The following is a 26097-nucleotide window of genomic DNA, read 5'->3' on the forward strand; positions in this document are numbered from 1 at the left end:
ATCAAGCCTGTTTACAAACCTTTGACTCCTCCTTGGAGTCTCAACTTAGTTCTTTCAGTTCTTCAGGGGGTTCCGTTTGAACCCTTACATTCCGTGGATATTAAGTTATTATCTTGGAAAGTTTTGTTTTTGGTTGCAATTTCTTCTGCTAGAAGAGTTTCAGAGTTATCTGCTCTGCAGTGTTCTCCTCCTTATCTGGTGTTCCATGCAGATAAGGTGGTTTTGCGTACTAAACCTGGTTTTCTTCCGAAAGTTGTTTCTAACAAAAACATTAACCAGGAGATAGTCGTGCCTTCTTTGTGTCCGAATCCAGTTTCAAAGAAGGAACGTTTGTTGCACAATTTGGATGTAGTTCGTGCTCTAAAATTCTATTTAGATGCTACAAAGGATTTCAGACAAACATCTTCCTTGTTTGTTGTTTATTCTGGTAAAAGGAGAGGTCAAAAAGCAACTTCTACCTCTCTCTCTTTTTGGCTTAAAAGCATCATCAGATTGGCTTATGAGACTGCCGGACGGCAGCCTCCTGAAAGAATCACAGCTCATTCCACTAGGGCCGTGGCTTCCACATGGGCCTTCAAGAACGAGGCTTCTGTTGATCAGATATGTAAGGCAGCGACTTGGTCTTCACTGCACACTTTTACTAAATTTTACAAATTTGATACTTTTGCTTCTTCTGAGGCTATTTTTGGGAGAAAGGTTTTGCAAGCCGTGGTGCCTTCCATCTAGGTGACCTGATTTGCTCCCTCCCATCATCCGTGTCCTAAAGCTTTGGTATTGGTTCCCACAAGTAAGGATGACGCCGTGGACCGGACACACCTATGTTGGAGAAAACAGAATTTATGTTTACCTGATAAATTACTTTCTCCAACGGTGTGTCCGGTCCACGGCCCGCCCTGGTTTTTTTAATCAGGTCTGATAATTTATTTTCTTTAACTACAGTCACCACGGTATCATATGATTTCTCCTATGCAAATATTCCTCCTTTACGTCGGTCGAATGACTGGGGAAGGCGGAGCCTAGGAGGGATCATGTGACCAGCTTTGCTGGGCTCTTTGCCATTTCCTGTTGGGGAAGAGAATATCCCACAAGTAAGGATGACGCCGTGGACCGGACACACCGTTGGAGAAAGTAATTTATCAGGTAAACATAAATTCTGTTTTTAATACACAAGTTTGGTTTTCATGTGTAGTCCTAAAATGAGTGCAATGCACACCCGTATCTGTGAATTATGAGTTATTTGTTGAATCTGTTTTTGAATGTGCATGAATGTACATGCACGGCTTGATGCTCATATGGTGGATCTTTTGGAATCTAGCTGTGAGTCATGTTGAAAAACATAATTCTTGCTTCAGTCTGCTTAGACAGATCTAAATTTGTATATCCCACTACTAACATAAGGAATAAAATTACCCTGTCTGCTTATTTCTTCTATGCTTGGCATGGAAACCCCATAATACCTTTCCAGAGTGGCATGTAATGACCAGCATTTGTTTGCTGGTAAAAAAAAGTATGACAAGATAAGTAGAGTATGGGACGGGTCTAGTGTGAGGTCTGTTGAGGAGATGAAGGCTATTGTTTTGTATGTTACCCGGTGGGGGGGGCATTATGCTATTCTAAATGTCACTGTTACCCAGGTAGCGCAGGTCACTTTCAGTATCACTGGCAGCTAAGTGGAGCAAAGAACTGTTGTGTGTTTTAATGGCTGTGCTAACATCCAAGATTATGTAGACATAACATTTCCTGATCCTATTGTTTTTAACTGTTATTTTGATGAAGTGTATAAGGCCTGATCTAGCTCAGGATACTTTTTAAAAAAATCCAAGAAATACTGGCACTCACCAATCAAATGTTATAGTTGAAATAACACTCGTATGCTGTCTTATACACTACAATTTGCCAGATGTGTTAACGGATACAGGAAACAATACGGGCTGGCAGTTTTTCACACATCAGATAGCAGTAATGCCAGTGCGATTCCTATTCAGAAAATACTCTGAAATGTCTCAGCCGCATATATCCCCACCTGACCACACATTCCAAAAGTCTCCATCTCCTTGCTCTAGAACTCCATTGTAATGTAATGCAGCATTGCAAATAGAGCCAAAACATTGGCACAAACAATAGCTCTTTATTTGGTTTATGGCTCCAATTCTTCACCAGAAAACTCCACAACAAACATTTCATATAGCTTTTTTTTTTTCATATTTTTTTTTCATAAATAGAATAGAACATTGTTTCTCCAACATTGGTGTGTCCGGTCCACGGCATCATCCATTACTTGTGGGATATTCTCCTCCCCTACAGGGAAAGGCAAGGAGAGCACACAGCAAGAGCTGTCCATATAGCTCCCCCTCTGGCTCCGCCCCCAGTCATTCTCCTTGCCGCTCTGAACAAGTAGCATCTCCACGGGGATGGTGAGGAGTTTGTGGTGTTAGTTGTAGTTTTTTATTTCTTCTATCAAGAGTTTGTTATTATAAAATAGTGCTGGTATGTACTATTTACTCTGAAACAGAAAGAGATGAAGAGTTCTGTTTAAAAGAGGAGTATGATTTTAGCAGCAGTAACTAAAATCAATTGCTGTTCCCACGCAGGACTGTTGAGCTGAGAGAACTTCAGTTGGGGGGAACAGTTTGCAGACTTTTCTGCTCAAGGTATGACTAGCCATTTTTCTAACAAGACTGTGTAATGCTGGAAGGCTGTCATTTTCCCTCATGGGGATCGGTAAGCCATTTTCTTAGACTCAGATAGAATAAAGGGCTTATTATGGGCTATTAACTGGTGGACACTCTTAAGGGCTAAATCGATTGTTTATTTAAGTTTTTATTTAAAGTTTGAAGTGGATTTCACACTTTTATTATTTGGGGAACGTTTTTTATCGCCAGGCACTAGTTAAAACACCTTCCCAGTCAGGAAGGGCCTTTCACTGTATTAGGCAGAGCCTCATTTTCGCGCCATTTTAAGTACAGTGCATGCAGATGCATGTGAGAGGGTCTGGTGTCCACTGAAAACGTCCCTAGAAGGCTTGAAATACCCCCCTGGGATAGTTGAAGTCACCACAAAGGTTGTGGCTGGGACTGTAGTGGGGTTAAAATTGCAAACGGCTCCGGTTTCCACATTTTAAGGGTTAACAGCTTGAAAATTGGGGTGCAATACTTTGAATGCATTAAGACACTATGGTGAAAATTTAGTAAAGATTGGATAATTCCTTCATAGTTTTTCACATATTCAGTAATAAAGTGTGCCCTGTTTAAAATTTAAAGAGACAGTAACGGTATTGTTTTAAAACGGTTTTTGTACTTTATTAACCAGTTTAAGCCTGTTTAACATGTCTGTACCTTCAGATAAATCATGTTCTGTATGTATGGAAGCCAATGTGGTTCCCCCTTCAAATATATGTGATAATTGTGCCATAGCGTCCAAACACAGTAAGGACAGTATTGTCACAAATAGTAAGGTTGCCCAGGATGATTCCTCAGATGAAGGAAGTAGAGATAGTTCTACATCTTATCCTTCTGTGTCTATACCAGTTATGCCCGCGCAGGCGACCCCTAGTACTTCTAGCGCGCCAATGCTTGTTACTATGCAACAATTGACGGCAGTAATGGATAACTACATAGCTAATATTTTATCCAAAATGCCAGCATTTCAGAGAAAGCGCGATTGCTCTGTTTTAAACACTGTAGAGCAGGAGGGCGCTGATGATAATTTTTCTATCATACCCTCACACCAGTCTGAAGTGGCAGTGAGGGAGGGTTTGTCAGATGGAGAAATTTCTGATACAGGAAGAATTTCTCAGCAGGCAGAACCTGATGTTGTGACATTTAAATTTAAATCAGAGCATCTCCGCGCATTACTTAAGGAGGTGCTATCTACTCTGGATGATTGTGACAATCTGGTCATCCCAGAGAACTTGTGCAAGATGGACAAGTTCCTAGAGGTCCCGGTGCACCCTGATGCCTTTCCGATACCTAAAAGGGTGGCGGACATAGTGAATAAGGAGTGGGAGAAGCCAGGCATACCTTTTGTCCCTCCTCCTATATTTAAGAAATTGTTCCCTATGGTCGACCCCAGGAAGGACATATGGCAAACAGTCCCTAAGGTCGAGGGGGCGGTTTCTACACTAGCCAAACGCACAACCATTCCCATTAAGAGGACAATTGTGCTTTCAAAGATCCTATGGATAAAAAATTGGAGGGTTTGCTTAAAAAGATTTTTGTACAGCAAGGTTACCTCCTTCAACCTATATTTGTGCATTATTCCTGTCACTACAGCGGCGTGGTTCTGGTTCGAGGAACTGGAAAAGTCGCTCAGTAGGGAGACTCCGTATGAGGAAGTCATGGACAGAATTCACGCACTTAAGTTAGATAATTCCTTTATTTTAGACGCCGCTTTGCAGTTAGCAAATGAGAGGCGAAAAATTCAGGGTTTGCAATTGTGGCGCGCAGAGCGCTCTGGTTAAAGTCTTGGTCGGCGGATGTATCTTCCAAGACAAAATTGCTTAATATCCCTTTCAAGGGTAAGACCCTTTTTGGGCCAGAAAGTAATTATTTCAGACATCACTGGGGGAAAGGGCCATGCCCTCCCACAGGTTAGGCCTTTCAAGGCTAAGAATAAGTCCAATTTTCGTTCCTTTCGCAAGTTCAGGAACGGACCGGCTTCTAACTCGGCAGCCTCTAGACAAGAGGGTAACGCTTCCCAGGCTAAGCCAGCTTGGAGACCAATGCAAGGCTGGAATAAGGGTAAACAGGCCAAGATGCCTGCTGCTGCTACCAAGACAGCATGAAGGGGTAGCCCCCGATCCGGGACCGGATCTAGTAGGGGGCAGACTCTCTCTCTTTGCTCAGGCTTGGGCAAGAGATGTTCAGGATCCCTGGACACTAGAAATAGTCTCTCAGGGTTATCTTCTAGAATTCAAGGAATTACCCCCAAGGGGAAGGTTCCAGATTTCTCACTTATCTTCAAACTTAATAAGTAGACAGGCATTCTTACATTGTGTAGAAGACCTGTTAAAGATGGGAGTGATACACCCAGTTCCAACTGTGGAACAAGATCAGGGTTTTTTTACTCAAATCTGTTTGTAGTTCCCAAAAAAGAGGGAACTTTCAGACCAATTCTGGATTTAAATATTCTAAACAAATTTCTCAGAGTTCCATCGTTCAAAATGGACACCATTCGAACAATTTTACCTACAATCCAGGAGGGTCAATATATGACTACCGTGGATTTAAAGGATGCGTATCTACATATTCCTATCCACAAAGATCATCATCTGTTCCTAAGGTTCGCCTTTATGGACAAACATTATCAGTTCGTGGCTCTCCCATTCGGGCTAGCCACTGCTCCCAGATTTTTCACAAAGGTGCTCGGGTCCCTTCTAGCGGTTCTAAGACCAAGGGGCATTGCAGTAGCACCTTATCTGGACGACATTCTAATTCAACCGTCGTCTCTTTCCAAGGCAAAGGCTCATACAGACATTGTTCTAGCCTTTCTCAGATCTCACGGGTGGAAGGTGAACGTAGAAAAGAGTTCCCTGTCTCCGTCGACAAGAGTTCCCTTTTTGGGAACAATAATAGATTCTTTTGAAATGAAGATCTTCCTGACAGAAGTCAGAAACTCAAAGCTTCTAGACGCTTGTCAAGTTCTTCTCCCTATTCTGCAGCCTTCCATAGCTCAGTGCATGGAAGTAGTAGGGTTGATGTTTGCAGCAATGGACATAGTTCCTTTTGCTCGAATTCATCTAAGACCATTACAACTGTGCATGCTCCAGTAGACAGGATCACCTGTCTCAGGGAATGAGTTTCTGCAGACCAAAGTGGGTCATTGTCACGACCGACGCCAGTCTATCAGGCTGGGGTGCGGTCTGGGATTCCCTGAAAACTCAGGGTTTATGGTCTCGGGAAGAGTCTCTTCTCCCGATCAACATCCTGGAACTGAGAGCGATATTCAATGCTCTCCGGTCTTGGCCTCATCTAGCGACGGCCGGATACATAAGATTCCAGTCAGACAACTTGACGACTGTAGCTTACATCAACCATCAGGGAGGAACAAGGAGTTCCTTGGCGATGAGAGAGGTATCCAAAATCATCAAATGGGCGGAGTATCACTCCTGCCACCTATCTGCGATCCACATCCCAGGAGTAGACAACTGGGAGGCGGATTATCTGAGTCGTCAGATTTTCTATCCGGGGGAGTGGGAACTCCACCCGGAGGTGTTTTCCCAGTTAACTCAATTATGGGGCATTCCAGACATGGATCTGATGGCGTCTCGTCAGAACTTCAAGGTTCCTTGCTACGGGTCCAGATCCAGGGATCCCAAGGCCACTCTAGTGGATGCATTAGTGGCGCCTTGGTCGCTCAACCTATCTTATGCGTTTCCACCGTTCCCTCTCCTTCCCAGGCTTGTAGCCAGGATCAAACAGGAGAAGGCCTCGGTGATTCTGATAGCTCCTGCGTGGCTGCGCAGGACTTGGTATGCAGACCTGGTGAATATGTCATCGGTTCCACCATGGAAGCTACCTTTGAGACAGGATCTTCTAGTACAAGGTCCATTCGAACATCCAAATCTAATTTCGCTGCAGCTGATTGCTTGGAAATTGAAGGGATTCTCCTGGAGTAAGATTAAAATTCCTAAGGTCCTCTACTTTCTCCAAGAAGGTTTGGATAAGGGATTGTCAGCGAGTTCTCTAAAAGGACAGATTTCTGCTTTATCTGTCTTGTTATACAAACGACTGGCAGCTGTGCCAGAGGTACAAGCTTTTGTACAGGCTTTGGTCAGAATCAAACCTGTTTACAGACCCTTGACTCCTCCTTGGAGTCTAAATTTAGTTATTTCAGTTCTTCAGGGGGTTCCGTTTGAACCCTTACATTCCATAGATATCAAGTTTCTATCTTGGAAAGTTCCGTTTTTGGTTGCTATTTCTTCTGCTAGAAGAGTTTCTGAATGATCTGCTTTGCAGTGTGATCCACCCTATCTGGTGTTCCATTCAGATAAGGTTATTTTGCGTTCCAAGCCTGGTTTTTTTCCAACAAGAATATTAACCAGGAAATAGTTGTTCCTTCTCTGTGCCCGAATCCAGTTTCAAAGAAGGAACGTTTGTTACACAATTTAGATGTAGTCCATGCTTTAAAGTTCTATTTAGAAGCAACAAAGAATTTTAGACAAACCTCATCCTTTGTTTGTCGTTTACTCTGGTAAGAGGAGAGGACAAAAAGCTACTGCTACCTCTCCTTCTTTCTGGCTGAAAAGCATTATACGATTGGCTTATGAGCCTCCTGAACGAATCACAGCTCACTCCACTAGGGCTGTGGCTTCCACATGGGCCTTCAAGAACGAGGCTTCTGTTAATCAGATATGTAAGGCAGCGACTTGGTCTTCTCTGCACACTTTTGCCAAATTTTACAAATTTGATATTTTTACTTCTTCGGAGGCTGTTTTTGGGAGAAAGGTTTTGCAAGCCGTGGTGCCTTCTGTTTAGGTAACCTGATTTGCTCCCTCCCTTCATCCGTGTCCTAAAGCTTTGGTATTGGTTCCCACAAGTCATGGATGACGCTGTGGACCGGACACACCAATGTTGGAGAAAACAGAATTTATGCTTACCTGATAAATTACTTTCTCCAACGGTGTGTCCGGTCCACGGCCCGCCCTGGTTTTTTAATCAGGTTTGAAATTTTTTTCTTTTTCTTTATACACTACAGTCACCACGGCATCCTATAGTTTCTCCTTTTTCTCCTAACCGTCGGTCGAATGACTGGGGGGGCGGAGCCAGAGGGGGAGCTATATGGACAGCTCTTGCTGTGTGCTCTCCTTGCCTTTACCTGTAGGGGAGGAGAATATCCCACACATAATGGATGACGCCATGGACCGGACACACCGTTGGAGAAAGTAATTTATCAGGTAAGCATAAATTCTGTTTTTCCATAAAATCTATCTAAATAAAAAGCAAATTACAAACCGTCATATTGTTTTCATTCTAATATATGAGCTCTTATGTAGTTTTCACATATAGGGATAGATTATGAACAAAGTACAAACGTTTGTGTCCGAGCGATGGTTTGTGCTCGTCAGGCTTATTGCTGGTATTACAAATTGAAAAGCGCAATCGCAATTTACGCTAGAATGATTACCTCAACTTCAAAGCTCTGGTTAACTGTTTTGCAAAACATAAGAGTCACAAAACACATCAAAAATACATTACAAAGTATAGTTACACTCATAATAACACTGTCTAATAAAACTTATTCACAAAAAATATTGCACTCAAGTTATAAAGGCTCAAAGATATGAGGTCCCAGGTGTTACAAAAAAAAAAAAAAAAAAGCAGCAGCCAAAGGGCTTTGACATACAAAGGGCTTTGACATAGACATACATGTTTAAAGATGGATATGTGAGTGTGTATGCACATGTATATGTAAAGAGAGATTTGTGATAGAGAGACTGATCGATTCACTTTAAGTGATGGTGCAGACCCTATTAAAACATTAATAACATATCACGAAGCAAGAGAAAATTAGGGTATTTTATTGCGACCCTACTAAAGAGAGGGGATACAGCACTCTTTAAAGTTTTATCAAAAATCCAAATATTTATTAAATAAAAATGTGACCAATATATTAGGCAAAAAAACCTTTTACATATACATAGATCTACAATGTTACAAATACACATATAGAAACAATTTAAGCCCTGCTAGCAAATCCTGAGCTCTATAAAGGTTAGCAAACAAATGAACAGACAATGCAAAGCTGAAAAAGCAAAGCACTACTCACAAAACACTGAGTTCACAGAAAAAAAAAGCTTGTAGAGGGGAACTTGCACAGATTTTTCACAGGAGTATTCTTTACTTTACGTGCCTGGAAAACACAGTGATTTTCAGACATTTTACACCAATGTTCAGCATATCACGTGATGTCAAGACATCAGATAGGTGATCCAAGGCAACCAATAGTATGGCCAGAAGGTACAGTATATTCAAAATGACCACAGCTCCTGCTGCACTATAGGTCAAAGGAATTTACTTGACAGACCGGCCAGGCAAATTATGTCACAGACCACCGTCTAGTAACATATCCTCCAGCCATATATACACCCTCAGATTTACCAAGGGTAAAATGGATTGATGTATAACACTGTGTATAACTGGTGTTGGCCACTCCTCCGATAGTGGTTTCTTGCTTTGTGTAGAGTTTGTTCCCATTCAAATAGATATAGCAGACTTAGTGATATTAGTGGTATTACCAGCCATCAGGATCCAAACTGCCAAATGTTTAGTGATTTTTATGGGTAAGGCTGTCCATATAGGTATGCCACTCACTGTAGGAGATTGTGAGTCATAGCTGCCTCGATGTTCAGAAAACTGTAGACATGCTTTTCGAATTGATCATCCCATGAAAGACAAGTGCTAGAATTAGCAGGGTTAAACAGTCTCTTAGTAAGGAGTTTGCTTTTTCACTTTTTTCTCCATTGTCTTCTCTGGGGGAATACGTGAACGCGCACGCAATATTCTAACTTCGACTATTTGCACTTGTCAGGTAAGCGCGAGAGCGAAAACATGTTTACTTTTAACTCGTAATACGAGCACAACCCAACAAGCGCAAAAAGCTTACTTCTAGCGCAATTAATGCTCAAGTGGAAGCATTAATTTGCTCTCCACTCGTAATCTGGCCCATAGTGTTTATTGCAATATTAAATTGTGGGTCACAGTGATTTCTTGCATTTCTTTTTAAATAAGCATGAATATGACTTGACCTGTATGGAAATGTATTGCAGCAATAGATGTTGATTCTTGCTCTATGTCTCTTCAATGCGGCATTTCATAGTGTTATTGTGTCCCAATCTAAAATGCACTACAAGGTGACATCAATAGACACAAATACAGCGTAAAATAAGAAAATAAACTCAACAGGGTTATTATAGTCTTTAATAAAAATAATAAAAAAAATCATGCTTTCTTGTATTAAAAAAGCACTGAAATATGAATTAATATTGAGTGTTTTGTGATAAAATATCATTTACATGTAGTTCGCTCTGCTGTTTTAATTTACATTAAATTTGTTAAATAGAAGCTTATGGTCATAATCATAAAAATACCAATATTTAATTAGTATTACAGTAAAATATTTATTGAGTCATAGAATTAATTTAAAACTCGTTTATGTAACCGGAAATGTTAATATAATTTTTGTCAAAAGCTGTTTATAGACATTGCATTGCCTACCAGGGCACGCTAAGTATCAAGGTATTGATGAAGGATAAATGCTAGCCATTCCCTGAGGGTTGGATGTAGGGAAGAATATGAGATCATATTCTATTTTCTGGCTGTGAAATATTAGCTGAGCTAGGACATTGGGAGAAACTCGGGACGACTTGCTAATAAGGGATGATGTAATAATGGCCATGATCCTTTTTGCTGTATTCAGAGAACATGACAAGCGTACATAACAAGGAAATTATTCCTACTAATAGTTGCTATAATAATCATTAAAAATTGTACATCTATTTTTGCAGAATGTAGGTGTGTATATTTTAGCACCAGATATTTGTGTTTTGGTGTAAGTGTAGCAAGACATTAAAAAAAAAAAAAAAACATAAAAAAATGTGATATAATCATTTTGTGTTATTTAGTGTTTTAAATCTGTTACCTACAACTAAAAATTGTGTTACGTTAAAAAGGGCAGTCAGGTGTGTGTTTTTGTTTTGTGCTGTGGCTTCCATGAGTAAAAAGTAAGTTTGTATTAGAGGCTATTATGCAGTACAAGTGCATGAAGGTGCTTAGTAGATTTGGGCTTAAAAGGCCAACCATTTTCTTGTGTGATTCAGACCGTGCATACCATTTTTAAAACATTTCTAATTTGCTTCTATTAAATTTGCTTTTGTTCCATTATATTCTGTATTGAGATACCTAGTTAAGCATCTGGAGCACTACATTGCAGGAAAAAGTGCTGCCATCTAGTGCTCTTACATATGGATAACATTCTTGCAAAAAGAAGAACGTTTGATAATACAAGTAAACTAGAAGGTTGTTTAAAACTGCATGCTCTATCTGAACCATTAAAAAAAAAAAGTATAGTTTCATATCCCTTTAAAGGGAAAGTAGACACTTTGAGATTGTAATATAATTTTTTAATTGTGTTGAAAAACACAATTTTGTAAATTACTTTTATTATCCCCCCCCCACACCTTTTCCTGTAATTTAAGTCTGACGATTATAAGTTTTCCAGTTATGAGAACCAAGAGTGCACATGACAGGCGACCATATTTGTCCCTGATTACTTCAACAAAGATTATCAGACAAGAACTTCAAAACAATGGACCGTTTGCTAACATAATGTCCGTGGCTAGTCTTGTCTACTGCAGCAACAGGTCTGGATAAGGCCAGTGGTGGGCGGAGTTTGATTTTTGAAAAACAAATGCAGTAATTAATGTGATAATGAATCCCATACACTTTCAAACTGATTATGTTAATTACTAGGCGAAAGAAAAACCTTGTAATTACAAAGTGTTTACTACTGTTTGTTTTGTAGCTTATTAAATGAAATGAGAGCTTTCAGCAGTTACTTACATACTAAAGGTTTGGAATACAAATATTTCATGTATATAAGTAAGGTTGGTTTAACATAAATATATAGTTTATACCAGACACCTTTTCTTGATCCAGGTAATTATCTTTATGTAGTGTATGTGATAAAACCTCATCATCTATTGTTGCTATTATTCCTAGAGAAAACGGACCCTTGAAAAATGACAGAGTGATATTTAGGGTCACTGTTTTATTAGGAGAGTGACCGTATGTTATAATGACATTGATACATGTGGACTAGTAGTATGAATGAGGGTATCATCCCCGTAATAATAAATTCACAGTGACATTCTTGTATTGATTTACTGTGATATAAGGATTGTCCAGATTTTGATTGAAAATGGTTGTAAAGTTTTGACACATAGTAGAGGGGGCAGCACTGGTGAGTACCTATTTTAACATGAGAACAGTTGATGTGAGTGAAGCACAAGTTACAAATCTGGATGAAGACATTCCTTTCCTTAAAAATATTCCATTGCTCTCTTGCATAAATCTAAGTTTTGTTAGCAGATACAACTAAAAGTAATCAATGTTTATGACATAGTGTAAAATATACTCCAGTGTAGAATTCAAATCTTTAGTGTGTTTCCAGTGACAATTAAACCAATAGTGTGTTTTGAGTGCAATTTTAGCAAATGAAGGGGAATGTATTTTTTAGACTAGACTAATAACACCGAAAAATAAAAAAAATGAAATGTAATTTAACAAGTGGATGGTATAGTAGTATTTTTTTTTACTAATGGACTGTGAGTATTTGGGTGCCTTTTTTCAAGGTGATTTTATAATTGTTTTGTAACTATATATTTGTTCGTTTATCAAGGAACTGGAAAATTTTAAAAGAATGCAAAAGCAGTCTGCAAGCAGTCAGAGTGTCACTGAGGTTCGTTTGAACAGGGCTCATGAAGAAGCGGAGAAATATAAAATGGAACTGAATAAACTTAAACAAAGTAACAAGGTATGGTAATAATTCTACACTTTTTATTGTCCACACTAAAGCAATTAAAAGGATACATTTGTCGCAATTACTCCCTAAGATGGACAGTACATTATTAGTTTAAAAAGTCTATTGTTAAATTAGGACCTATAGACTTAAAGGGACACTAAACCCAGTTTTTTATTTAATGATTCAGATAGAGCATGCAATTTTAAGCATCTTTCTAATTTACTATTATTATACATTTTTCTTTGCTCTCTTGCTATCTTTATTTAAAAATCAGGAATGTAATGTTTAGGAGCCGGCCCATTTTTGGTTCAGCACCTGGGTTACGCTTGCTTATTGGTTAGCCAAATGTAGCCACCAATAAGCAAGCACTATCCAGGGTGCTGAACCTAAAATGGGCAGGCTCCTAAGCTTTACATTACTTCTATTCAAATAAAGATAGCAAGAGAACAAAGAAAATTGACAATAGGAGTACATTAGAAAATAGCTTAAAATTGCATGCTCTATCTGAATCATGAAATACAAAATGTGGGTTTAGTATCCCTTTAATGTCTTAGCAGACAGTACAAGTTTACATGTAGAAAAAGTTGTTATCAAATATCAAGTTGTAGTTGTATTGAGAATAATCATGTGCTTTATGGAATTTATAATAACAAACAGTCAAAATGGATGTATTATGTTTCATGTACTTTAAAATTGCTTTGCATCAAAGGGAGATTGTGGTATGGGAGGTATTTTACTGCAGATTTGAAGGTGTTTATTAAGTTCAAATTATAAAGCTATGTTTAGTGACTAGAGTATTCTCTAGGTTTACTTATTCTTCCACAGACAATATTGAGCACTAAAAGTCTGCCAACCATCATGTTATCCCTGATATTTCTAAGGGCGCCTGCTATTAAAAATTCATAACATGCCATATTTGAAATTGCTCAAAAAAGCGTGAAACAGTCATTTCCATTTGCTTCTTTGCCATTTGTTGAAGGTCATAGTATAAGCTCTGCTTATTTTAACAAAATAAAGATTTTAGAGGAAATAGAGGTAATTGATAATGGGTCTTAACTATAAATTGAGATTACTGTTGGTAGTCAATACAGAGATTTGGTCTTTTTCTCCCTTGCAAAGAAAATGCGTCTCAGGCTCGTTGAGGTAGATGAATTAATAGTCATAATCATATTTTTTTCCCTCTAGCCACTTTTTAGACATGTTTGAAAGAAGTTGCATCCATTTTGGATATTAAGAAATGGCAATAATTTCAAATAATGAAACATGCTTGATAAAGTTATTGAGAGCATTGAATATATAAAGCTATTGAGTAAACTGCTAGCCAAAGTAGACCTAGGACAATATGCAACATAAGTTTCAATATCAAACAATATTAAGAGGGACAGTCTAATCCAAAAAACACTTTCATGGTTCAGATAGAGAATGTCATTTTAAACAACTTTCCAATGTACTTTTATCACCAATTTTGTTTTGTTCTCTTGGTATTCTTAGTTGAAAGCTAAACCTAGGTGGTTCATATGCTAATTTCTAAGCCCTTGAAGACCGCCTTTTCTTTCAGGGCATTTTGACCGTTTTTCACCACTAGAGGGTGTTAGTTCAGGTGTGCCATATAGATAACACTGTGCTCACATATGTGGAGGAGTTCAGGTAAGCCAGCTCTGATTGGCTAAAATGGATGTCTGTCAAAAGAGCTGAAATAAGGGGGCAGTTTGCAGAGGCTTAGATACAAGGTAATCACAGAGGTAAAAAGTGTATTATTATTATAACTGTGTTAGTTATGCAAAACTAGGAAATGGGTAATGAAGGGATTATCTATCTTTTTAAACAATAAAAATTCTGGTGTAGACTGTCCCTTTAATATAGTTTTGATGTGAGAATTTTACAGATTTGGCCTTGTGTTACATGAGCTTAAATGAATAAATGAGGCATCAATGTACCACATTAGGGACACTTTAGATAGCTGGAGAACTGGAAAGACATGGTCAGTTGATGTTCTATAAAGAGCTGATTTATCTGAGTCATGGATGGCGCCAGTTTGGTGCTATTGATATTCACATTGAAATAAAACATATACAAGGGAGCCAGAAGGGAATGACTGGGGCTGTAGAAAAGGTTGTCTGCTGTCAAATGCTCAACCTTTGTTGGATCATATTAAAAGGATTTGTCATAAGATGGCCGGCCCACAAGTCCTTTACAATTCATGTATTAATTCATAACCCATTTCCATGATTATTTGTTTAATTGCAAGGGATGTATGAGCCAGTAATTATTGTATAGGTTCTAGAGAGGCAAAAGCATGAGATACGGGAGGTGCCTGGGAAATAGGTCATCTTAAAGATTAGCCGATAAACAGGAATTGATGAACATAGATGTTTTTGTCTATGGGTAATTGTTTAGATAAGCCCATTCAGAATTGGTTATTGACATGCTTTGTTCCAGAGAAAGAAGTCCAGATCCAGCTAAACTATCTTCGGCAAAACACACGTCAATTGTGAGCTTCTTGATAGATTCTGAATCTGAGGCCTCTTTTTTTTCCCCCATAGATCTTATTAAAGCTTTATTTATGTGTTGTTTATTATCACTGTTTGTTATATATCTTGATATAGTGAAAAGCCCCCTTGATTGTCCCAGCTTGGGAAGTCTTTTAATAATAGAGTAATTTTGTCGGGATCATCTCTGCATGGTACATATTATTGTTTGGGTACATGTATATATTTTTTGAGTTCACTCACAGACCAGATCACAGAGAAAGCTACCCTTTGGTATTTTAATTGGATTTTTATGGGGTTTTAACTAGTTAGAATAAATGTTATGTTTTATTCATTTTCCGCTGGTAATCAAATTCAACATATATATATATATATATATATATATAACGTGTAGGGATTAATAGTGTGCCACTGATTACTCATCTTTCCCTTTTTTCTTTGTTACAGTTGTGTTTTGGTGTAAGTTCCCCCCCACCACCACCACCAGTTGATTAATTCTGATAGTTTAACATATATAAGAGGAATGTGGGTCCCTTTTAAAATGTAATAGGGAATATGATTTTCTTCCCAGTGAGTTTTTGTTACATTGCATTTGAATGTCATTTACAATAGGAAGTGGCTACTAAGTAAATTTTGAGTTAAAATCTTCCTTTTTTACATACATTTTCATATGATATTTTTTAGTTAACTTTTTACAGATATGCTTCATCACTTTCAAGTGATTTAGCATTTGAGCAATGTGCCTTTAAGGAATTTCTGGAAAAATAAACAAAGGTTCCTTGAGAAGAGTCCACAAGGTAGCTAGAATTTACTTTCATTTCGGATTAGTGTTTCCTATTGTGACCAGATCTCATACATGTACAGCAGTGATGTGCAGTCACTAGAGGCAGGTGAGGCAGTGCTTCACCTCTCATATGGGCAAAAATATATATTTTTTTATTGGCTTTAAAAAAAAATTGTATTTTTTTTCCCCAGCATTTTTTTCTCTCACAGCTATATGTTGTGCAATGAAGAGGCACAAGCAGGTCTGCCCACCATTACACAACATTCTGCGCCACCTACTGGATGCAAGTGGTTAAGATCATTGCATGGCCCATTAACTGCTTATTTGAGGCAGTCCTATTTGGGCTGAACCAATCCAGCGAGAGGCATTAGTAAGTGGAACATAGGGTTGGGGCTGGATGTTAAATCATATAAAACAAAACAAAAAACGGAAAAAAAACAACTTTCATATATTTTGTTGCTGTCCTGTGAACCTGCTAGCTTTGCTAAAGTGAAAAAGAGAGTTCTGTTCTTCCCCTCTAAGTGCAGTGGAATGTGCCACTGTCACTTCCTGAATCCTTACAGAGCAGGAAGAGAGAGGCACAGAGAACACTGTTTTAGCCACATCTTATTGAAGTAAGATTTTACTAAAAAGGGATTCTGTTAGTGAAAATGATAATTTAATGAATGTGGTTTAGTGTTTTTTTTACTCTTTTACAGCAGGGTCGTTTTTGTATTTTGTTTACTAAAACTTTACACCCACTAACTTAGCAGCTTGCCTCTGTACTAATGTATAGTCTTACTTTCTGAACTCTCTGTAGCTCTGCTTTTTTATTACTTTAAAATGCAGTGGTCCCTCTCCCCCCCCCCCCCCCCCCCCCCTTGTGTGTGTGTGTGTGTCTCTCTCTCTATCTATCCATCTCTCTCCTTATGTGTTGTTCTCCCCATGGTCTCTTTCTCTCTCTGTCTCTCTTCCTCCCCCTCTGACTCTCTCATCCCTTATGTAATGAAAGAATCTATAAGCATAATTTACAGCATTAAAGGGCCACTAAACCCAAAATATTTATTTCATGATTCAGATAGAGAATAGAAATTTAAACAGCTTTACAATTTACTTCCATTATTTATTTTGCTTCATTTTTTAAATATCCTTAGTTGAAGAAAAAGCAATGCACATGGTGAGCCAATCACACGAGGCTTCTATGTGCAGCAACCAATCAGCAGCTAGTGAGCATATCTAGATATGCTTTTCATCAAAGAATATCAAGAGAATACAACAAATTAGATAATATAAGTAAATTAGAAAGATGTTTAAAATTGCATTCTCTTTATAAATCATAAAAGAAAAAATGTGGGTGGCATGTCCCTTTAAAGTAAAAAGTATGTTTTAAACATATTTTAATGGGCATGGATTTCTAGATCTCATAATCAGAGCAAGCATTGTGTTATCTGGCAAGTGTTTCTGTTACAATCCTTTTAGACTAAAATCACATGTTTACTAAGTTGACCAGTTTTCCAAGACACCATTTAAAGGGACATGGAACCCATATGAAACCCATATGCAAATTTAAATAACTTTCCAATTTACATCTAATATCTAATTTTCTTCATTCTTTTGATGTCCTTTGTTGAAAATCATATCTAAATATGCTCAGTAGCTGCTGATTGGTGGCTGCACATAGATACCTCATGTGATTGGCTCACCCATGTGCATTGCTATTTCTTCAACAAAGGATATCTAAAGAATGAAGGCATATCCTAGCCACTGCCTCACCAGTCTCTGACGTCACTGCACGTCACTGATGTACAGTGTAATATGGTTACAAAACCCTTTATCCAAACTGCTGCGGATGAGAAAAGGTTTGGATTTTGGAATATTTGCAACTAATATAGGACAGCTTAAAGAGGGGAAGGGACAAAGTGTAAACATTATTTTATGTCACTTTACATCTTAATACAGCTGATACATGCAACCTAAAGGTAGTTTTATATCATATGAATTACTTGTATACATAGTACCAGTCAGAAAGATGGTAAAGTATACTGTAATCAAAAAGATAATAGTTGTTTTAAATAAATATAGACTAGCATTTGTATTTTAGGACACAAAAACTTAACCAAATATGCAGAGATTTAAAATAAATAAAGTCTGGATTTCAGAAAAATTCTGGATTTGGAATTTTAGATTCAGGGATTTTACCTGTATTACTTAAAATACATGGATAACTATGTTGTCTATTTTATCATTAACTACCTGCTAGGTTAGCAGATTAATTAGTATCTCATCCTCTGATTTAGGTTTCATTTTTTTAGTTCATTAGTGTTGTGTGAAAATGAACATGAAATAAACATAGTTGAGAAAATGTTTTTTATTTTAAAAATTTGCCATGACTGGAAACGTAATAACTTTTTGTTTAATTGCCAGACAACATGGGGTAAAATAAAGTCTTAAAAAAAATGTATTAAGCATTGGTTTCCTCTGAAAGAATTGCATGGGGACATATTTCTTCTGTTTAAGAAGGTTTGTCTAAACTGCTGGCAACATATTGATGAACCTTTATTAACAAACTAATCTTATGGATGATAAGGAGTTTCAGTTATTCGATTGCAAACACATGAGCAGTGTGGAGATATACAAGACTCAATTAAACAGAGCATGTATTCTAAACGGTCATTTTTACTCTGCATGATTTAAAACTGCTAAATTGCTATATTTGTGTAGCTATTCAGGAATATATTATTTGCAAATTGATCTTTAGTGCAGAATGCCCGATTTGAACTTAAATTGACATTAAATCTACCTAGCTATAATACATTTCATGCATTACCTAGCTAAAGTTAGACTGCCGTTCTAGTTGATACAGCCGATCAGAAAGCCTTACTGTCTGCATTTTAGTTGCATGGCAGCATGTTAAAATAGACAACAAATTGCAGCGGTTTATATAAAATGTAAAAGTAAAACAGGAATTATTGGTGAATACAGGTATTTGGTTAGAAAGTATACAATGTTGTCAAAGTATAAAAGTCAATGTATAAAAACAAATCTACTGAATAAACTGCTTGCAGATCTTTTTGTTTTAAAATGTTTCATTAGAAATGCAAGGAGAGATTTTGATATCAACAACTAGTATATATATGGTATTAGGTTGCAATTGATTTTTATTTTACAATAAAATAAAGACCAAATGCTTTTGTGTTATTGTAATTCATTCTTCTGCTTTTCTTTTGCAGGACACAGCTAACCAAGAGCGAAAAAAGATTGAAGAACTAAAAGTTGAAAATAAGAAATTGGAAAAACAAAAAGCAGAACTAATGGCTGGTTTTAAAAAGCAGATCAAACTAATAGACATATTAAAAAGACAAAAGGTAATCCGAGGAAAGAAAGGGATTTAGTTATTATGTCACTTATGTTTTAGCTTTTTAATGAGGGATTTAAGGTGGAAGAGCTCAGCACCAGTTTACAAAGTTTTGTTGTTTATAAAAAAAAAAAAAAAAAAAAAAAAAAGACTTCCGTCTTTTAAATTATGGTCTTACTGTGCTCTTGCAACTTGTACAAATACAAAGTCAATAGTAAGTGCAACTAGCAGTAATCACCCTCAACATTATAAAATACAGGAATATTGCTTGCTGATGCTATCCCCCAGGTTACACCAGACTACAAATAATAAAAAGATAAAGTAGAAGTGTAACAACATTTTGAAAAAAAAAATCATAACCCCCCCCAAAAAAAAAGAACAGACATCACCAAACCAGCATTCATAATGCAAAAGTGGCAGGTAGTACCTATGATAAATAAAACCGCTTTAAAAAAAAATTGTATACAGAAGCACGATCTTGTGTTCTTTATAAACTTATTATACTAAATCAAGCTGATCTGTGCACAAGAAATAATATAATGATGTAAATCACAAAATCTATATATGCAAAGCCTCAGAAACAGGGCAGTTCCACTGCAAATGATAATCAGGTGAGCTTCCATTACTTATAATGTGGTTAAATCTGTCAGAGCTGAAGTAATGGTCAGTCCAGGTTAGGACCCACAGAGGAAGTGCTAGAAAAAAAGTCAGGTCTTGTAATGAATTAAAGGGAAACTGAACCCAAAATGTTTCTTTCATGATTCAGATAGAGCATGCAATTTTAAGCAACTTTCTAATTTACTCCTATTATCAATTTTTCTTCGTTCTCTTGCTATCTTTATTTGAAAAGGAAGGCATCTAAGCTAAGGAGCCAGCCAATTTTTGGTTCAGTTTCTGGATAGCACTTGTTTATTGGTGGGTGAATTTATCCAGCAATCGGCAAGAACAACCCAGGTTGTTCACAAAAAATGGGCTGCCATCTAAACTTACATTCTTGCTTTTCAAATAAAGATACCAAGAGAATGAAGAAAAATGATAATAGGAGTAAATTAGAAAGTTGCTTAAAATTGCATGCTCTATCTGAATCACGAAAGAAAAAATTTGGGTTTAGTGTCCCTTTAGCATAGTGGGTAATAAAATGCATAATAAAAAGACAATACAATAACACCTATTCTGAATTTCAAATAAGCAGTAGATTTTTTTTTTCTGTCAAATTTTTTCCCCTATTTGTTGGCACCCTGAATCATGTGACAGACATCAACCAATCACAGGCTAGTATACGTATACCCTGTAAGCTTGTGCACATGCTCAGTAGGAGCTTGTTCCCCAGAAAGTGTGTATATAAAAAGATAATGGAAGTGAATTGGAAAGTTTCTTAAAACTGCATGTTCTTTCTGAATCATAAAAGTTTATTTTGACATGGGTGTCCATTTAATTTTCAGACTTAAACTACAGGAAATGGGGGGGGGGATAAATAATAAAATAATATTGTAAACTTTCTTTACTACATATATTAAACATGTTATAGCTGAATATGAAATTTTCTGTCCCTTTAAGCTAATCTAAAAGCAAGGTTATCCAGAAGCCCTCCTCCTAATTTGTAAAAAGTTCCACTGTGCATCTGTGAAATGTAGTTTTATCAAGCTCTGGTCATTTATAGTAATAAAAAAAGTATTTTATATTGAAAAACACTAACTTTATATTACTATAACTTTACATTCTGTAACACTTATAGGAATGATTTTACATAAACTGAATCATTTTGCAAATATGTTTTTACTATCAACATGGTACAAACAGTTTCTTTTTCTCCCTTTTTAATTAGCTACACATTGAATCTGCAAAGATGCTGTCATTTACAGAAGAAGAGTTTATGAAGGCACTGGAGTGGGGACATTTGTAGACTGTTTTCTTGTACAACTTGTTTTGTTATTTTTACTTTTTGTTGAGATGTTCCAGGTTGAGACTAAAAATATTTTGTTTCCATTTGTGTTGTAGTTATTTTGTGCCAAACAAATGTATGGTTAATAAAAAAACTAATAATTTACCTAAATAAAAGAAGTTATTTATTATAAAGAAGATAACTATTTTTTCTTATATCTAATTCAAAAAAAAAGTTCTTATAGTCTTTGAGATGACACAGTGTATAGCTATTACATCAGATATGAGATAGCTGAAAATACATAATGGGTTATGCTTAAACTTAAATTTACTGACAGGAGTGTCTGTGGTTTATAAATTCCCAGCGTCTTCTTTGTTTACAGTGGATTTAAAAAGTTTACACACCCTTAATGAAATTGCTGGTTTTTGAAATCTAAATGTGTCATTTTTCCATCTGTTATGTAATCTTCCAACAATGAAAAAACAAAATTTATGCTTACCTGATAAATATTGTTCTTTCCGGATATGGTGAGTCCACAACGTCATCAATTAGTAGTGGGAATATCACTCCTGGCCAGCAGGAGCACCCACAATCCCCAGTCATTCGACCAAAAATGGAAAAAAGGAATAACAAATAATAATAAAAATGTAGAGGTGCCTGAGGTTTAGTCAAAAATAACTGTCTTAAATTTAAGGGTGGGGTCGTGGTCTCACCATATCCGGAAAGAAAGAAATTTATCAGGTAAGCATACAGGAAGCTTCATTTTTGAAAGCCCAAGAAGACAAAACAGCCCTAGTGGAATCAGATGTTATTTTCTCAGGAGGCTGCTGTCCAGCAGTCTCATAAGCAAAACGGATCGTACTTCTCAACCAGAGAGAAAGTGAAGTAGCAGTAGCTTTCTGACCTTTACGCTTTCCTGAGAAACACACGAACAGGGCAGAGGACTGATGAAAATCCTTAGTCGCCTGTAGGTAGAATTTTAGAGCATGCACAACATCCAGGTTGTGCAACAAACGCTCCTTATGAGAAGAAGGATTAGGACATAGAGAAGGAACAACAATTTCCTGATTAATATTTCTATCAGAAACCACCTTAGGAAGAAAACCCAACTTAGTACGAAGAACTGCCTTATCAGCATGAAAGATAAGATAAGGCGAATCACACTGCAAAGCTGAGAGTTCCGAGACTCTCAGAGCAGAAGAAATAGCAATAGAAACAAAACTTTCCAAGATAACAACTTAATATCTATGGAATATAATGGCTCAAACGGAGCCTGCTGCAAAACTTTAAGAACTAGGTTAAGGCTCCAAGGAGGAGCAACAGACTTAAATACAGGCCTGATTCTGACCAGGGCCTGACAAAAGGATTGAACAACAAACTAGATAATGCAGAAATCTGACCCTTCAGAGAACTGGCTGACAATCCTTTCTCCAGACCTTCCTGTAGAAAAGACAAAATGCTAGGAATCCTGACCCTACTCCAAAAGTAGCCCTCAGATTCGCACACCAAAAAAAAGGTATTTACTGCATACCTTATGGTAAATCTTTCTAGTAACAGGCTTGCGAGCCTGAATCATGGTCTTAATGACCGACTCAGAAAAACCACGTTTAGACAAAACTAAACGTTCAATCTCCAAGCAGTCCGCTTCAGAGAAACGAGATTTGGATGAAGGAATGGACCCTGAGTTAGAAGGTCCTTCCTCAGAGGCAGTCTCCAAGGTGGAAGAGATGACATCTTCACTGGGTCTGCATACCAGATCCTGCGAGGCTACGCAGGAGCTATTAGAATTACTGACGCTCTCTCCTGTTTGATACGAGCAATGACTTGTGGGAGGAGGGCAAATGGAGGAAACAGATATGCCAGACTGAGGCATCGCCCATTTAAGGGTTAACCTGGAGAACACCTCCGGATGGAGTGTCCCATCCCCGGGATGAAATGTCTGTCTGCTAAGGAAGTCCGCTTCCCAGTTGTCCACTCCTGGAATGTGCATGGCAGACAGACAAGAATTGTGAGCTTCCGCCCACTGAATAATCCGTGCCACCTCCTTCATGGCTAAGGAATTCTGAGTTCATCCCTGGTGGTTGATGTAAGCCACTGAGGTGATATTGTCCGACTGAAACCTGATAAACCGGGCTAAGGACAACTGGGGCCAAGCCATCAGTGCATTGTAAATCACTCTCAATTCCAAGATGTTTATGGGGAGAGCAGATTCCTCCCGAGTCCATAGTCCCTGCGCCTTCAACGAGTCCCAGACTGCTCCCCAGGTCAATATCACCAGGAAGGTCTCCGGAAGCATGTGCCTTGAGACAGATGGTCCTGAGAAAGCCACCACGGGAGAGTCTATCCTCTGAGACTGATCCAAATGGTCTCCTTTCCATTGACTGGGCATGCATAATTGCAGAGCTCTCAAATGGAATCAAGCAAAGGTAATGTCCATGGAAGCGACCACCAGACCAATTACCTCCATATATTGAGCCACTGATGGCCGAACAGTAGACTGAAGAGAGAGGCAAGAGGAGAGGATTTTGGATTTCTTTCATGTAATTAGCAAGAGTCCATGAGCTAGTGACGTATGGGATATACATTCCTACCAGGAGGGGCAAAGTTTCCCAAACCTCAAAATGCCTATAAATACACCCCTCACCACACCCACAAATCAGTTTTACAAACTTTGCCTCCCATGGAGGTGGTGAAGTAAGTTTGTGTTAGATTCTACGTTGATATGCGCTTCGCAGCAGGCTGGAGCCCGGTTTTCCTCTCAGTGTGCATTGAATGTCAGAGGGATGTGAAGAGAGTATTGCCTATTTTAATTCAATGATCTCCTTCTACGGGGTCTATTTCATAGGTTCTCTGTTATCGGTCGTAGAGATTCATCTCTTACCTCCCTTTTCAGATCGACGATATACTCTTATATATACCATTACCTCTACTGATTCTCGTTTCAGTACTGGTTTGGCTTTCTACTACATGTAGAGGAGTGTCCGGGGGTAAGTAAGTCTTATTTTGTGACACTCTAAGCTATGGTTGGGCACTTTTGTATAAAGTTCTAAATATATGTGTTTAAACATTTATTTGCCTTGATTCAGGATATTCAACGTTCCTTATTTCAGACAGTCAGTTTCATATTTGAGATAATGCATATGAATAAATAATTTTTTTCTTACCTTAAAATTGACTTTTTTTTCCTGTGGGCTGTTAGGCTCGCGGGGGCTGAAAATGCTTCATTTTATTGCGTCCTTCTTGGCGCGGACTTTCTTGGCGCAAAAATTTTGTCATTTCTGCCGTCATACGTGTCGCCGGAAGTTGCGTCATTTTTTGGACGTTTTTGCGCCAAAAATGTCGGCGTTACCAGATGTGGCGTCATTTTTGGCGCCAAAAGCATTTAGGCGCCAAATAATGTGGGCGTCTTTTTTGGCGCTAAAAAAATCGAGCGTCATTATTGTCTCCACAATATTTAAGTCTTATTGCTTCTGGTTTGCTAGAGGCTTATTCATTGGCATTTTTTCCCATTCCTGAAACTGTCATTTAAGGAATTTGACCAATTTTGCTTTATATGTTGTTTTTTCTATTTACATATTGCAAGATGTCTCAGGTTGACCCTGAATCAGAAGCCACTTCTGGAAAATCACTGCCTGATGCTGGATCTACCAAAGTTAAGTGTATTTGTTGTAAGCTTGTGGTAACTGTTTCTCCGGCTGTTGTTTGTGATGAATGTCATGACAAACTTGTTAATGCAGAAAATATTTCCTTTAGTAATGTTCCATTACCTGTTGCTGTTCCATCAACATCTAATATTCAGGGTGTTCCTGTTAACATAAGAGATTTTGTTTCTAAATCTATTAAGAAGGCTATGTCTGTTATTCCTCCTTCCAGTAATCGTAAAAGGTCTTTTAAAGCTTCTCATGTTTCAGATGACTTTTTAAACGAACATCCTCATTCTGATTCTGTTTCTGATACTGATTTTTCTGGTTCAGAGGATTCTGTTTCAGAGATTGATACTGATAAATCTTCTTATTTATTTAAAAACAGAATTTATGCTTACCTGATAAATTACTTTCTCCAACGGTGTGTCCGGTCCACGGCGTCATCCATTACTTGTGGGAATATTCTCTTCCCCAACAGGAAATGGCAAAGAGCACAGCAAAAGCTGTCCATATAGCCCTTCCTCAGGCTCCGCCCCCCCAGTCATTCGACCGACGGTTAGGAGAAAAAAAGGAGAAACTATAGGGTGCCGTGGTGACTGTAGTGTATAGAGAGAGAAATTTTTCAAACCTGATTAAAAAACCAGGGCGGGCCGTGGACCGGACACACCGTTGGAGAAAGTAATTTATCAGTTAAGCATAAATTCTGTTTTCTCCAACATTGGTGTGTCCGGTCCACGGCGTCATCCATTACTTGTGGGAACCAATACTAAAGCTTTAGGACACGGATGAAGGGAGGGAGCAAATCAGGTTACCTAAACGGAAGGCACCACGGCTTGCAAAACCTTTCTCCCAAAAACAGCCTCCGAAGAAGCAAAAGTATCAAATTCGTAAAATTTGGCAAAAGTGTGCAGAGAAGACCAAGTCGCTGCCTTACATATCTGATCAACAGAAGCCTCGTTCTTGAAGGCCCATGTGGAAGCCACAGCTCTAGTGGAGTGAGCTGTGACTCGTTCAGGAGGCTGCCGTCCGGCAGTCTCATAAGCCAATCGGATAATGCTTTTCAGCCAGAAAGAAAGAGAGGTAGCCGTAGCTTTTTGTCCTCTCCTCTTACCAGAGTAAACGACAAACAAAGATGAGGTTTGTCTAAAATCCTTAGTTGCTTCTAAATAGAACTTTAAAGCACGAACTACATCTAAATTGTGTAACAAACGTTCCTTCTTTGAAACTGGATTTGGACAGAGAGAAGGAACAACTATTTCCTGGTTAATATTCCTGTTGGAAACAACCTTCGGAAGAAAACCAGGCTTAGTACGCAAAACGACCTTATCTGAATGGAACACCAGATAGGGTGGATTACACTGCAAAGCAGATAATTCAGAAACTCTTCTTGCAGAAGAAATAGCAACCAAAAACAGAACTTTCCAAGATAGTAACTTGATATCTAT

General features: G+C 38.0%; 1 protein-coding gene across 1 annotated transcript in view; it reads left to right on the forward strand.

The window, feature by feature from the left end:
* TEX9 (testis expressed 9) overlaps positions 1–21210 on the forward strand; it is a 169515-nt gene extending 148305 nt beyond the window's left edge. Inside the window, exons 10-12 of the mRNA XM_053717508.1 lie at positions 12397–12531; positions 19002–19136; positions 20952–21210. Coding sequence (XP_053573483.1) covers positions 12397–12531; positions 19002–19136; positions 20952–21029 — 348 coding nt within the window. The 3' untranslated portion in view covers positions 21030–21210. The remainder of the gene's footprint in view (positions 1–12396; positions 12532–19001; positions 19137–20951) is intronic.
* The last annotated feature ends 4887 nt before the right edge of the window (positions 21211–26097 follow it).

Source organism: Bombina bombina, chromosome 6 (assembly GCF_027579735.1).
Source record: "Bombina bombina isolate aBomBom1 chromosome 6, aBomBom1.pri, whole genome shotgun sequence".
Lineage (NCBI taxonomy): Eukaryota > Metazoa > Chordata > Amphibia > Anura > Bombinatoridae > Bombina > Bombina bombina.